The sequence below is a fragment of the Crocodylus siamensis genome, chromosome 4 (genome assembly GCF_052110815.1).
Source record: "Crocodylus siamensis isolate JL-2025a chromosome 4, ASM5211081v1, whole genome shotgun sequence".
NCBI classification, from domain to species: Eukaryota; Metazoa; Chordata; order Crocodylia; family Crocodylidae; genus Crocodylus; species Crocodylus siamensis.
Genome location: NC_143398.1, coordinates 103543442 through 103559889, shown reverse-complemented (window position 1 = coordinate 103559889; position 16448 = coordinate 103543442). Strand labels below are relative to the sequence as shown.

At 44.0% G+C, this 16448-nt stretch overlaps 1 protein-coding gene across 1 annotated transcript in view; it reads right to left on the bottom strand.

Moving 5' to 3' along the window:
* Nucleotides 1-11451: 11451 nt before the first annotated feature.
* Nucleotides 11452-16448, bottom strand: part of LOC149866265 (tyrosine 3-monooxygenase-like) — a 42974-nt gene continuing 37977 nt past the window's right edge. Inside the window, exons 11-12 of the mRNA XM_090041595.1 lie at nucleotides 13290-13423; nucleotides 11452-11611 (exon numbers count right to left, since the gene is read on the bottom strand). Of these exons, the coding sequence (XP_089897721.1) occupies nucleotides 11452-11611; nucleotides 13290-13423 (294 nt within the window). The remainder of the gene's footprint in view (nucleotides 11612-13289; nucleotides 13424-16448) is intronic.

The window sequence follows — 16448 nt, the reverse complement described above, 5'->3', positions numbered from 1 at the left end:
CAGTTGGTGCAAATCAGCAGCGCATCACTAAAAATCCAAGGTCTTCAACTGACTTCTTCCAGCTGAAGATTTAGTACTATGATTTCAATGACAGCAGAACTGAGCCATTTCTTTATAGTGGTAGCCCAGATTGATATAAACCATCTAGCCTAAGTTCAGCTTCAGCTTCCAAACTAGAAGAGCTTTTTTTCCCTACTTAAGACAATGCGTGGTACGTTACCTAATCATAGACTGTATATATAAATCTGTAATATATTTTCAGTGGGCAATACATCTTAAAATATGAAACAATCTTGATTATAAGGAACATAGGGTCATAGAAGAGTAGGATTGGAAGGTGCCTCACAGGGTCACCTACTCTAGCACCCTGCTGAAGGCAGGATCATCTCTAACTAAACCATCCCAGCCAGTGTCTGTCCAAATTGCTCTTCAAAATTTCCAGGGTTGGAGATTCCACAGTTTCTCTAGGTAGCCTGTTCCAATGTTTGACCACTCTCATAATCATAAGTTTTCTCTTCATTTCAAACCTAAATTTCCTCTGCTGCCTCTTGAGTCCTTTGCTCCTTGTCCTGTCCCCCATATGGAAGGGAAAAAAAAATTTGGATACTTCATGGAAAAGTTCCTACAACTTAGACAAATGTGTTGCCAATTATGCATTAATGCAAACATAATGGGAATATGACCAATATAATATTCTCAGCGACCATGTACCGTCAGGAAAATGCTGGAGATCATTGTCTCCAGCCATTTCCTCTGCATACGTATCACCCTCTGCCATAGACCTCTGAACTGGATGCTGTAGGGAGGAAACCACAGTACAACCTCATTATAATGATCCCCTTTGGGACTGAGAGAAAAGTTAATGAAAAACAGGGTGTCCTCTATAATCAGTTGGGTCAATTTGCTGCATTATCATAATGAAAAAATATTTTCATGTTTGGGTTGTTTAAAGCATGGAGTTTATTATAAATAGAGTTTGTTATAATGAGGATGTATCGGGGATGAGCTTGTTCCCTTGTCTTCTTGCCTACTGGGAACTCCCCCTGCAGCAGGTAAGGGGGGCTTTGGAGAAAGTCCCACTTTCTTTGCACTAACTTTAGTGGTGCAAGGTTCCTGGGCTGATGACCTTGCCTAGTATCTTTAGTTAAATTGTCTTAAATTATTCTTCAGCACTTTTGAGGGTTGTTCAACACTTGCTATGTTTCACTGTGTCAGTGGTTGCATTTCAGTGGTTGACTGAGTGATCTTTGTATATATATATTTGTATATCGGATCATAAAATGTTTTAAAATCCTGTAGGAATTATTATAATTGTTATTGTCATGTGGGTTTGACTTTTTTTTTTGTCTTTCTATTTTGTTTTGTTTTGTTCTCTTCCATGGGCCAGAAGGGACAAGGTATGCTGAGAATGAGATGCTTCCTTATCTTGGGGGAAGCTCATGGGTTTTCTTCTGCCATTGTGTTGCTTTACTGATGATATCAGGGTAAGGGTTCAACCCATAATGCATCTTCCTTGTGCAGTGTACAGGATGAAATCTTTAGAAATCATAGGAAAGTAATTAAGAAGTAAAGGCCTCCCACCAGAGAAAGGAAGTTTTGCCTTGTAATGCAATACTGCTCGCCACCAGGACATGAGGGAGTGGTGTAAAATGAACAGAAATATGGCACACTGTCATGGAGATCTAAGGTTACTTAGAATTCCTCTTTCCACCTTGCTGAATCCCTCAAGTCAAGCATTTCCCTTAGAATGGCCACCCTTAGAATTCCTGATAAATTTATAGAGAAGCCTTCAGTCATCTTAGAAACATTAGGAAACATTGAAATAGGTAGAAGGATCAGCCAAAAAAATACAGTAAGGTTAGTTAATTTCATAAGAGTTCTTTGATATATACCAGAAAAAAATAGAAATTTAATAGCATACACTATTTTGTTCTAACTGCTCCCTATCTAGGAAGAAAAAGCTTATCAGTATTAGCAAAATACACAAGGGGAGTTCATCACTAGTTCAGCTTAACGTCACAAGATGTATTTTACTTGGCTTGTGGGCCTCCCTGTGAGAAATTAATATGAAACTGCTCAGATGTGAACTGACAAAGATGATGTATATTTTTACTTTGTGGTTCTTTTCCTCTGTGACATTTGTCTTTGCTTATAGACTCCATCACATCCTTCTCCCATCACCCTGATGTACAATTGACAAGGTGGTGACAGAGCCTCTCCATGGTACTCTGTGACGATGAAGCAATGGCTATTGTAAAAGCTACACAGTTGGTGCACCTCACTCTGAGTCAACACTCATTCTTGTATTCATATACAGATTAAGAAGTAACAAACTTAGCATAGAGAGAACAGTGTTAAAGGTATTACTCTCAGGATAGCTTTTGAGGACTCATGGGAGAACGTGGCAGGTCTTTGTTAAGGACTGCACAATTTGCCTCTTATGGAAAGAACTTAATTCTGAAAGCACAAGGAGCATGTATCACTGTTGGAACCCCAGGTGTCAATGATGTTAGACAAGAGAAGAATTTGGCCTGTTGTCATTATCTTAGCCCTCAAGAAAAGAGGAGTACTGGGATTAAGTGCATGCATGTGGGCAGTGACTGGAGAGTAGTTTATGCACAATAAAGCCTTGCCCCTTTTTACCCAGAAGTAAGATACTCATATGCCCATACTCTAAGTCTTCATTTTTCAAAATACAGTAGTGTAAAAAAGCTAGGGATTAGATCTTGTCTTCCTTCCTCACAGTGGGTGCATCTACATGTGAAATTAGCATGATGCAATAAACTTTGGCACAGTTCATGACAGAGTTTATTGCTCCAGGGTGCAGCATTTACATATGTGCCCAGGACCACAGCATGTTAAGCTGGGGCAATACAGCCCCAGACAGCAGGAGGCCCAGGGGCTCAGCCTGCCAGCCAGGGGCTGCTCCTACCTGGCTCAATGTGTTGCAGTGTGGTTGGCTGGGGCATGAGGGTGCTACAGTGCACATGTGCACATGCATTTACCAGCCCTGGTCACTGTCTCCATGTGTGTTGAGGCGGAGTAAATAATGCCACCATAGAATAGTACTTGTGTTGGGCAGTACTATCCTACAGCAGAGTTACTTAATTTACTCTGGCCTAATAGCACTGCTTATGTAGACAGTGACACTTTACTGTGGAGCTAATTAGATCACTCCACAGTAATTGTCTCTCGTAGATGCACCCAGTGAGTAGGACCTTACACCTTGAGTAGTCCCACTCCAATCAATGGGACTGTTTGAGAGGTCAGAGGGTGTAAGGGTGGTAGGATTGAGCCTCATGTTATTTCTTTTTCTGTTACTGCTACAGGAACTGGAAAAGACAAGGGTGTGTGGGCGGCCTTGGAGTCCCTCCAAGGAAAGTGTGAGGCCTTGGGCAAAACAAATCCATCAGGTCTTTCATTTCTTCCAAATATAGGTCTAATCTGAGATGCAGCCAAACTCAAGTCTAAACTCCAAGTTCTGGCTTTCTAGAAGGAATACATGAAAAAGACCCTATGGCCTACAGAGACCATCTATAGAAAATATTTTGATAGCTCTTCTTCTCTGGCACTATCTTCTACCTTTTTTATAGCTAGAGCACATGGTTTAATTTTACAACACAAAATAGATCGCTTGATGAAAATTATGTTTTTGAAAATGATCTGTTGTGAGCCATTGAGCATTTTTGCCTGTGCACTAACTGGCAGGAAGCAGACAGATAAATTGTTACAATATGTAATGAAACAAATTGCTCTGAAGAGAAATGGTGTGTGTTTGTGTGTGTAAAATAAAGGAAAGTAAATCCAAGGGTGTTGGGAAATCATTGCAGTGCAAGTAAACAGGAAGCAAAGGGACTTACTTCACCTCTATTCCTGCCTGACAAGACAAAGGACTTTATAAAAAACATTCTTGTTTTCTGAAATAGAAAGGGAGAAGCTCTGGTTTTAGAAATAAAAGAACTGGAGCCCCTTTTGTTAAGTGGAAGGGACGAGATAGTCATTTTGCCAGAAGACCGACATATAATTCAGCAACGTATATTTCAGGTACCACCAAATTTCAGTGAAGCAGTTTATATCAGCTTCCCAGTTTATTAACACTTTCTTCAAGCTCATAGCAGTGAGGAGAATTTTTCATAAGTGCCTAAGCAATTCATATGATTATGTCCCATTTTGTAAGATAAGGAAATATCATCTAGGTGAAAGTGGTAGACACAACTGACTGGATCATCATGCTCAATGAGTAGTCATCACGAGCTCAATGTCTAGTTGGGAGGATGTATCAAGCAGGGTTTCAAGGGGGCATGTTCTGGGTCAGACATTGTTTAAAACCTTTGCTACTAGAGGACTGATACATCAGTCTCGTATCAAATTGGCACCGATATAGGGAAAATTCATAGTATCAGAAATCAGCTTGTTTTGTCTGATGTGGCTGATAAATGCCCTGTGAATGCACACAGGCACAGAAGGCATGGGGCCAGGCATGCAGCCCAGTGTCTTGGAGACCAGCGTTGGGCTGGTAAGTTTTGTGTGGGGGAAGGGATGGGGCATGGGGGGGCAGATCAAGGCCCCCGGAGGGAGGGAGTGGTGCAGGGGCAGGGCATGGGATGAAGTTGTGCCTCATCCAGGGAGCACGGGAGGGGGGGGGAGGGGAGGGACATGTGCCCCTGGATCTGCATGTGGGGTGGGGCAGCCTGCCACTGTGGGCTGGGGCCAATGGCTGTGCTAGGCTCTTCCTGGTGGGGGGGTTGGGCCAGACTACACTCAGAGCGCGTGGTGGCAGTGCTGGGAAGGGGCTACAGGGGGGCTATAGAGAATTTTTGGATGGCTGCAGCCCCCGCGTTGGCCCATCCCAGTGCCACCACCTTCCTCCCCAAGTGCAGCCCAGCCCAGCCCTCCACCAGGAAGAGCCCAGCACAGTCCCTGACCCCAACTTGCAGCAGCAGCCTGCCCTGCCCTGCCCTGCCCTACCCCATGCTCAGATCCTGGGGCTCACCACCACCCCTTGTCCTCCTGGGGTGCATGCAGTAGTGGAAACCACTTCCCCCATACCCACAGGATGAGCTGCAGCTCCATCCCACACACTACCCTGCCCCACCCTGGCTGAGCAGCATCTGCCCCTGCCCTGCCTCACTCCCTCCCTCACTGCGGGGGCCTCAATCTGCCCCCCCAACACCCCCCCACACACCCTTTCCCTCACTCCATCCCTTCCCCCACACCAAAGCTGCCTGGCTGCATATCAGAATCAGATCAGTATTGACCAATACGGGTCCTTAAAAATCAGCCATCAGTATCAACCTAAAAAATCTCTTTTGTTGCTCCCCTATTCATTACTGATTTGGAAGTTGAGATTGAGGGTACAATTAGCAAATTTGCACATGACAGCAAGCAGGAGTGCTGACACTGCAGAGGTAGATTTAGGATTCAGGATGACTTTGATTAACTGAAGAAATGGTCTGAAGTTAATCAAGTGAAATTCTATAAGGATGAGTACAAAGTGCTTCACTTGAGACAGAAAAATAGCATGCACAAGTGCAGATTAAAGAATGACTAGCTAGGCTGCAGTAGTGCAGAAAAGCACCTGGGGTTATAGTGGGCTCTGAACTGAATATAAGCCAACAGTAAGCTCTCGCTAGCAAAAAAGAAAAAGAAAAAGGGCTGTATTAATAAAGGTATAACTTAAAATTCAAGGAGAATGACTCTTCCACTTTGTTCAGCATCGGTGAAGCCTCACTTGGGACACAATGTCCAGTTTTGGACATTGCACTTCTAGAGAGAGGTGGACAAATTAGAAAAAAATCTAGCAGAGAGTAAAAAGATAATTGGAAGTCTGGGAAACATGATTTATGAGGAAAGATTGAATGAACTGGGATTATTTAGTCTGGAAAAGAGAAAACAGAGGGATTTTCATAGATTCATAGACATAGGGTCGGAATACACCTTGCAGATCTTATCCAACCACCTGCTCAAATGACCCCAGCTAGGTAACTGTCAAGCCTCCTCTTAAAGACCCCCAAGGTAGGAGACAGCACTACTTCCCTGGGAAGTTAGTTCCAGATCCTAGCTGCCCTGACTGTGAAGCAGTGCCTTCTAATGTCTAGTCTGAACCGACTCCCTAACAATTTATGGCTGTTATTCCTTGTTACTATGGGAGGCACTCAGGGGAACAAGGTCTCTCCTATTCCTCACTGGTCTACCCTAGTAAGGTTTATAGATGGCCACCAGGTCCCCCCTCAGCCTTCTCTTGTGAAGGCTGAACAGGTTACGGTCCCGTAGCCTCTCCTCATAGGGCCTGCTCTGCTGTCCCTGGATCATGCGAGTGGCCCTCCTCTGGACCCTGTCACTGCTGTCCACACCCCTCCTGAAGTGCAACGCCCAGAACTGGACTCAGTACTCCAACTGCGGCCTGACCAGTGTCGCATAGAGGGGGAGGATCTTTCAACAATTTGAATTTGTTTCAAATTCATTTGTTAACAGGCTATTGAGCTGTGGTGGTATATAGTAGTGTTTATAATGAGAATGGAGATAGATTATTCTCTGTTAATCCAGGGAAGGAAAAGAAGCCAGGGTCTTAGAATACAGGAAGATAAATCTAGGCTGGCTATTAGAAAGGAATTTCTTACTTTAAGGGTAGTTAAGCATTAAATCAACCTACACATAAAGGTTGTAGAATCTCCATCCTTGGAGGTTTTGCAAGCAGGTTATATAAATACTTGTGTAGGATGGTTTAAACAGGGATAATCCTGCCTTGAGTAGAGGGCTGAACTAAATGACCTCCTGAGGACCCTTTCTGTGAGTGATGGAGGCATCCATCTGCTGGCCTGACCTGTTGTCTCAGGAGGTCTGCTGCATGCCCGAAGCCTGGATCCAAGATGTCATGGAAGAATTACTGAGACTCATCCAGCACTCTGGGCATGTTTACATGTGCCCCCGACTGCACAGGCACTTAGTACTTGCTAAAGCATTGGATTGCCTGTGCACCGCTGCCTGTGCATTTAGTACTTTAGCAAGTACTAAATGACTGCACGGTAATAGCCATTACTGCACAGTCCCAATGGCACACAGGTTGTTTCTGACCCTACTGCACAGTAGTTCATTGCTACTGCTTAGTAGCATCAGCGTCATGGTTCAGGCCTACCAACATTACGTCACTGTAGCAATGAGCTACATCCCCATAGCTCATTGCTACAACAATATAGCGCCTCATGTAGATGCACCCTCTGACTACTACCCCATGCTGCTCATCCATGTGAGCACCATTGATAATGCTGGGGGAGAGGGGGGAGCACTGGGCAGATCAAAAGTGACTACAGGGTTCTTGGTGCAAGGGTGAAGGAGACAGAAGCTCAGATTGTTGTCTTGATCCTCCCAGTCAAGTGGAAGGGCATGAGCAGGAGCAGACGCATCCTGCAAATCAACACATGGCTGTGCAGATAGTGTGCCCAGCAGGGCTTTTGGTTCTTTGACTATGGGAGGCTGCTCCAAGAAGAACTGCTACGAAGAGACAGGATCCACCTGATGAAGAGAGGGAAGATCATTTTCACACACAGGCTTGCTAAACCTAGTGAGGAGGACTCTAAACAAGGTTCACTGGGGGATGGAGACCAACCCCCTAAGGTAAGTGGGGAAGTGGGTGACCTGGAGGAAGCACAAGTAGGAGGGGGCAACAGGGGAGGCCACCTCATTCTTCCTGAAAAAGCAGGACAATTGGTTAGTTACCTCAGTTGCCTGTACATGCAGGCATGGGGACTGGGAAACAAGCAGAAAGAATTGAAAGTCTTCACACAGTTATGGTGATGTGATTGGAATAACAGACTTGGTGGGGTAGCTCACATGACTGGACCACTGTCATGGATGGATATGTACAAACTGTGCGGGAAAGACAGTCAGGGGAGAAGTGGAGGAGGTGTCATGCTTCATGTAAAAGAGCTGTACGATTGCTCAGAACTCTAGGATGAAACTGGAGATAGGTTTGCTAAAAGCATCTGTTGTCAGAGGGGAGAGCAACAAGGATGATGTTATTGTGGGTATCTGTTATACGTAGGAGAGTGAGGTGGCTGAGGCTTTCTTCAAACAGCTAACAGAAGTAACCCTATCTCAGGCCCTTGTTCTTGTGGGTACATCAGTCACCCTGATATCTTATGGGACAGCAATACAGCAGTGCACAGGCAATCCAGGAAGTTTTTGGAGAGTGTTGGGAAAAACTTCCTAGTGCAAGTGCCGGAGAGGCCAACTAGAGGCCATGATCTTCTTGACCCACTGCTCACAAACAGGGAAGAGTTGGTAGAGAATGTAGTAGTTAATGGCAACTTGGGCAACAGCAACCATGCGATGATTCAGTTCAGGATCCTGAGGAAAAGAAGGAAGGAAGGGAGCAAAGTACCTGAACCTGGATTTCAGAAAAGAAGACTTCGACTCTCTCAGGGAAATGATGGGCAGGATCCCCTGGGAGGCCAGTCTGAGGGGGAAAGGAGTCCAAGAGAATTGGCTATAATTTAAAGAAACCTAACTGAGGGTGCAGGAATGAGTCATCCCAATGCTCAGTAAAACTATTGAGTCTGGCAGAAGACCAGCTTGACTTATCAGGGAACTCTTAAGTAAACTAAACCACAAAAAGGAAGCTTACAAGAAGTGGAAGCCTGAACAAATGACTAGGGAATATAAGCGTATTGGCTGAGCATACTGGGATGAAATCAGGAAGGCTAGAGCACAATTGGAGTTGCAGCTAGCAAGGGACGTGCAGGGTAACAAGTAGGGTTTCTACAAGTATGTCAGTAACAAGAGGAGGATCGGGGAAAATGTGGGTCCTTTAATAAATGAGGGATGCAACCTAGTGACAGAGGATGCAGAAAAGGCTGAAGTGCTCAATGCCTTTTTCACTTCAGTGTTCACAGGCAATGTCAGCTCCCAGACTGGGAAGAAGCATAGTCTGGGAAGGAGGTGAGTGGCCAACAGGTGTAAGAGAACAGGTTAGGGACTACTTAGAAAAGCTGGATGTATACAAGTCTATGGAGTCAGACAGAATGCAGAAGGTACCAAGGGAGTTAGCTGATGTAACTGCAGAGCCACTGGCCATCATCTTTGAAAACTCATGGGGATCTGGAGTAATCCTGGATGATTGGAAAAGGGCAAATATAGTGCCCATCTCTAAGGGGAAGAAGGAGAATACAGGGAACTACAGACTCACATCAGTCCCTGGAAAAATCATGGAGCAGGTCTCAGGGAATCCATTTCTAAGCACATGGAGGAGAAGAAGGTGATGAGGAACAGTCAGCATGGATTCACCAAAGGCAAGTCATGCATGACCAACCTGATTGCCTTCTATGATGAGATGACTGGCTCTGTGGATGTAGGAAGAGCAGTGGATGTGATATACCTTGACTCTAATAAGGTTTTTCGTATGGTCTCCCACAACATTGTTGAAGTCAAGCTAAGGAAGTACAGGTTGGATGAACAGACTGCAAAGTGGATAGAAAACTGGCTGAATCATCAGGCTCAGAGGGTAGTAGTCAATAATAGCTCAATGTCTACCTGGCAGCCAGTATCGAATGGAGTGCCCGAGGGATCAGTCCTGGGGCCAGTTTTGTTCAATATTTTCATCAGTGACCTGGAAGATGGCATAGAGTGCACCCTCAGCAAGTTTTCAGACGACACCAAGCTGTGGGGAGTAGTAGATATTCTGGAGGGTAGGGCTAGGATTCAGAGAGACCTCAACAAATTGGAGGATTGAACCAAAAGAAAAATCTCGTGATGGTCACTAAAGACAAGTGCAAAGTCCTGCACTTAGGACGGCAAAATCCTATGAACTGCTACAGGCTGGGGACCAACTGGCTAAGCAGCAACTCTGCAAAAAAGGACACAGTGGTTACAGTGGATAGTAAGATGAATATGATCCAACAGTGTCTCCTTATAGTTAAGACAGCTAATGGCATACTGGGCTGCATTATTAGAAGCATTACCAGCAGATTGAGGGATGTGATTATTCTCCTATAGTCATCACTTGGGAGGCCACATCTGAAGTACTGAGTCCAGTTTTAGGAGCCCCACTATAGAAAGGATGTGGGCAAATTGGAGAGAGTCCAGCAGAGGGTAATGAAAATGGTTAAGGGACTGGAGCACATGACTTATAAGGATAGCTGAAGAAACTGGGCTTATTTAGACTAGAGAAGGGAAGACTGAGGGGGGATTTAATTTCATCCTTCAACTATCTGAAGGGAGGTTCCAAAGAGGATGGAGCGCGACTGTTCTCAGTGGTGGCAGATGACAGAACAAAGGGCAATGGTCTCAAGTTGCAGCAAGGGAAGTTTAGGTTAGATATTAGGAAGAACTTTCTCACTAGGAGGGTAGTGAAGCACAGGAACAAGTGACCCAGACAGGCGGTGGAATCTCCATCCTTGGTGGTTTTTAAGACCCAGCTAGACAAAGCTTTGGCTGGGATGATACAGCTGGGGATGGTTCTGCTTTGAGCAGGGGGTTGGACTAGATCACCTCCTAAGGTCCCTTCCAACTCTAATGTTCTATGAGTCTATAATTCCAATCCTACTTTTCTATGCTTTTATGATTAATTTGGACAGGTTTCCAAGTGCCTAACTCATTTTTGGAAATGGGATTTCAGTATTTATCTCACACAGATACTTTTGAAAATTGTACCTAAAGGCTAATATCTCTAAAGGGACTGAGGAGTTTTAGGCATCCACATTTCATAGTAACTCAGTGGGAGTTGATGGTCTAACTCCTTTGAGCTACTTTGAAAATCCTACTGTAAAATGTCCCAGAATTCAAATATTAATCAAATCCTTGGACTTCTGCCTTGTGGGACTTGAACACGTTAGAGTCTAAACTCTAAATTCCAAAAGGAGACAGTCCCAGCTTACAAATATTGTGGATTATATTTTGTCCAAGGACAATACTTGGCACACTTCAATAGAATTTGAATAAAGCACTAGATTACCTAGCAGTGTACAACAGCCATTGAGTGAAATGCCAGTCTGAAATATATAGCAGAATCAGGCCCATATATGACTGTATATATGATGTCTTCACAGAGTTATCAAGCCTGACAGTTTGGGGTTTGTGTCATTTAAGTGTCAACTACAAGTCACATATGAGAAGAGTTATGTGCCATTCATTTAAACAGGCCTGGGACAGTGGTATGACTTTCTATACAGTATTAGCAAACATGAGAAGGTAAAATAATAACTAATATATATATTGCACACTGTTCTCTCTCATATCAAAATCAGGATTTTGTTCTTGTTTTTCCACAGAAACATATTAGAACTAGTTATTAATGTGACTAAGACCGAATGGCATAAATTACTTAGAAGAGACTAGCTTGACTGTGTTACTCATGGGTTAGGGATCTACATACAGCTGCATTTTCACCACTAAGTCAGTAACTTCTAGAATTATCCACAGACGTGTTGGCACTGGCTCAGACTGGCTAACAAAATTTTAAGAAATATTTTCAAGAGCAAAACAGAGATTTTTCAAGTCCTCTTGCATTTGTCTGAGTATGGTCTTGGCTTTCTGGAGTGTATTCAGAACCTCTATGCTGCAGGTGAATGGATCATAGCGAAGAGTAAAAGGCTTCTGGATTTTCAAAGCATAGCTTCTGTGGGGGAAAATGATATATCCACAAGTCCAAACGTTATTTACCTATATTCATAATCTATGCGGTCTAATTTGTCACTTTTTTACTACACGTGCATTTAAGACAGTAATTTACTCCACTGCTGGATAATACCTGTGTCTGACGGGACTATCCGACAGTACTTTAAATTAGTTTACACACATGTAGAGACTGAAGCTTTACTGTGCAGTAAATTAGTGTACTGCGCAGTAAAGCACACATGTAGATGTGCCCAGTTAGGCCAGTACTGAACTGGAGTAATTCAGGAGGGGAGCACACCCTTTCAGTTATTTTTCTATTTAAAATAAGAAGTAGCCATGATAACCATCCATATAGAGAAGGAAAAATGGTATGTATGTATTACAGGTCCCAGAATATTTTCCTCTGTCCTTTGAATGAACAAAACAGTGATACCAGTCATTTGTGGCAATGTTTCCATTTGGAATTTATGACTGATTATAGAAAAAAAAACCCAAAACAAAACACACTTTACCAGAAGAAACAGCAGCACGTTAATTCAACCTGGCTGTGCAGCATCTGCATAGCTTATGTGCTTCAGCGGGACTTTTTAGCACTTATCTAATATCTGACTGAATCAGCTATTAGATAAAAGCACCAAAAAAGCCCCACTAAAGCTCCCAGTCTACACAGACGTTGGGCAAGCTGGATCCAACTAAAGCAACCCTTCTTTGGGACATGTGCTGGGCTCAGCGCAGACGTGCACTGAGTTTAAAGTGCCACTTTTTTAATGTCTAAGCAGCCTCTATGATTATAGTAGGTGCTAATAGTGACCTCTGAACTTAGGTGGCTCAGCAAAGGATGCTTGTGACTTTTCCAGAGGCTGCAACACAGCTATAGTGGGTCTTGGAAATATGGCATAGAAAAAGTCCTGAAGCCAAAGAAATGTGTTTTCCTTTTTCTTGTGAATTTCTGTTCAGGTTTAACTAAAAGATATGCTCTTGAAAATCATTATGCCATGTGACTTTTTAGCAGAATGTTTACAGAAAACGAAATTAATAACTGAACATGAACACTGTAATCTAAGGCTATGCCTAGCCTGGCATCACTCCCAAAACAGCAAACCATGCCATGGGAACCTTGGAACAACAGCCTCATCTGGAGAGTTAGGAAGGCAATTTAGACTGGTGTCCCATCTTATGACCAATGCCTTCCCTGACCCAGTACATAACCTCTATTATCTATTTCCCCTGTCCTGTGGGAACAAAGCCTTCTGGTGTCCACTAATAGAACTGGTTCTGTAGTTAAAGCTGTGCTGAATGAAGACCCAAGGCTTCAGCATTCTCAAAACCATTGCTGGCATAGATACCAGATGTGGCAGGAATACAGTATTGTGTTTTCTGCATTGAAGATTAGGATTTGGCCTGATGTATCCACCTGATTCAGGGGTCATCAAACTCCGAGCCACAGAGCTTTTGGATCCCACCCACAGAACCATGGATTTGGCAGCATTGTCTGCCCTGCACCACAGTTGGGCACTCAGGACCTTGGCAGATGGGGAATTTTCTCTCTGGTGTGCCACAGTTGGACAGGAGGGAGAAGTGGCAGAGGTGGCTGAGTCATAGTGCCCAGTTGCCTGAAACCTGAGCTGGGTTGCCAACCCCTGGGGTAAATGAAGAAAATGCAGCAACACCATACTCACTGGAGTTTGGCTTTGGCATCTTCAAAATTTTCTGCTATGAAGTAGACAGGCTGGAAGGTCTGATCCTGATATGGGTGAACTGCAGTCACTTCTGGATCAAATGGCTTGTACTCAGGCTTGTTTGATAAAGCATACTGTAGAAAAAGCAACAGCAGCAACAATAAAAATGAGAATTAAATGAATAAAAATATACTGATTAAGAATCTAGAATCTATTGGGGATGGCTCATGATGAATTACTGGGAACTACAATTATAGTTTAAAGTTTATTTTAATAAACTGTGCTTCGTACATTAAAGCGGTGTCACATGGGTGCACTATAGCCCTTCTGTAGAAACAAATTCAGAGTCTGAAACCATTTAAAATTGTATTTATGGATGTTAATGATGAAGTTAAATGGAATTCATGGATATACATGCTGGATAGTGTACTGACAAGAAAAGAAAACTGTTGCAAGTTACCCCTTCTCTGAAGTTTACATCGCATGTACCAAAGCACAGATTTTTGGCTGCACTGAGGGACAGTCAACACATTCCCTGCCTATCTGCCCAGCCCTGCAGTAATACACAGCAGCCTAAAGGTTGCTCTAATACATATACCAGCTGGCAATAGTTCCCAAGAGGATATCTAGTGCCTCCCTATTGTCCAATCCTTTTGCACCACTTCATCAGTTCAAGTAGAGCAACATGGATCAAAGAATCTGGCTCTAAAGTGCCAAATCTACTGAAGAAGGGGGAGTGAACAAAAGCAAGGTAACAGCCAGAATTGCAGAGAATGCCACATCTTTTTTAGCAAAACCAAGTCTCTCCCTTCATAAACATGAAATGCAGAGTAATAATTAGCAGGGACCAGCGGCAAAGCAATGCAGCTGGGTCCCTGGGGCACAGGGGCAGTGGGGACTTGCCTGTGGTGCAGCAACAACAGGATGATCATGATCATGGCGCTGCTGGTGGCAGCTCTTCTCCCTCCCCCTTCCTGCCATAACAGAGTGATCATGACCAGGGCGATTGCCCCACCCTAGTTACACCACCGGCAAGGGCTCTGGGGTAAATAATATCAATTAAGCACAAGCCACAAACTCGCTTACTAAACAAAAATAAAGACTGAACACTGAGGGCCAAATTCAGTCGTAAGGTATGTGTACACAATTCCCATGGAAGTCAGTGGAAGATTTGCCTGTGTAACTGAAGGTAGAACTTGGCCTCAGTGAATATAGAAACCCAGAAATATATCATTTGGTGGAAGAACTTCAACAGAGTCTAATGAATTTCTCATGTCACTAGAAGAACACTTGGCTCTGGGATATCACTAGAGTAAAATGCAAGAAACTCCTGAGCATCACTGAAATCACAGCAAATCTTGACTCTTCTCCAGTCAGCAGAATATTATCAGGAAACAGATAAATAATCTACGGTTTTGAGCATCTGAAGCTGACAATACCACAAATGGTCAGAGACTCTCTTGAGTCTTAAATTTAAATGGGCGGCTCTAATTTTTATCTGAGGCTAATTGGCACAAAACGAACTTTTCCAACCAGGAGATCTTACAACACCTTCAGCGCTCCTGTGAAATATGAATTTTTATTTCCACCTAGGATAAATTTTACAATCTTTGCATTTTCTATGCCCGAAGAAGGGCAAGTATGCCCAAAAGCTTGCAAATAAAGACTTTTTTTGCAAATGCGGTAAAATCCCTGTTATCCAGTATGAGTGGGAAATGCCAGGTGCCAGTTATGTAAAAATTCTGGTTATCTGAGGCAGATAATGTAGAGCGAGAGGGGGTGGTGGCGGCCACATCCAGAGCGGCAACAACACAGGGTGGTGGGTGGTAGCCGCCGCCACATATGAACTTTCCCGCCCTAGGTCCATTCAGCCAGCCAGAAATTCCAGTTAATAAAGTATTTTGGCTTGTAGAATGCTGGATAACAGGGATTTTACTGTATCTAGCTGGGTTAATAAAAGATATCACCTCGACCATCAGCCCCTCTGTTTGGCACTCTCTGATATTTGAGCTATGAATCCAGTTTTGAGTCACTTGCCTCCTACCAAATAAGGATCTAAAATTTCTTTCTAAATACCAAGGATGCTTGCTAGGGCTGCACAAAGCTTTGGTCCCTGATTAGATTTGGCAGAAACTGAGCCTGATTCAGTGGCCAAATCTCCAAATCTGAATCTAATCAGAGGACCCCTTAATCTCTCTGAATCAGACCCCTCCAAAACTGATTGGGAGAGATTCGGAAAGATTCAGAGATTCGGACATAGAGACAGCTTTAAATGTTTTTTCTACATACCTCTAGGCAGCAGAAGCTCATGAATGCTGTGATGCTGGGGTGCATGGAGTGTCCCACAGAACTGCAGGGGGCTCCCAGCGCACTTGGCAACAGACCCAGAAGTGGACCAGAAACATGTCCGGTCCACTTCTGGGTCCACCCTGCGTCTCCTTGGCTTGGGGACTAGTGCCTCCTGGGTCTGAGGGGGCACCTGGGGTCCCCCTGCAGCCGATCGCTGAGCTAGGGAGGTGCCGGGGGGCGGAGGGGGCAGCACGCTCCCTGGCAGACCTGGAAGTGGACCGGGAGTACTTCTGGTCCAATTCTGGGTTTGCTGCTGAGCATGTGGAGGGCCCCTTGCACCCCAGCACTGCAGCAATCATTAGCTACACCTGCTACCTCAACGTATGTAGGAAAAAAAACTTTTAAATCTCTGTCTATGACTGAATCGCTGATTCTCTGAATCAGTACTGAATCTTCAGATTTGGATTCAGCCGAATCGAATTAGGGACAGTGATCCAAATCAACAAACTGAATCATTGTTTCCAATTCTGGCCAAATCTGAATCAAACAGCCTGCCTCCTCTGCAGGACAAAGATGTGACTGTAACATGTTGACATGCCTGAGCTGGTTTTAAATTACCTGGCTCAAGTACCTATGCAGCACTGCAGCAGCTGCCTCAGCATTGGTCACAGTGGGGAGTGCTTTTGCAGGCTGTGTGAAAACCCAGGCTGCCATAACTTGATAGCAACTGAGGCCTAAGCTAGTTACCTTAATGCTATCTTGGATATGTCAATACAGACAGCAATCATTCTGTTCAACTGCAACATAAATATACATTTTTAAATGAAAGCAGAGATTCTCCTAAATCTATGAGCTGGGGCTTTAAGACAA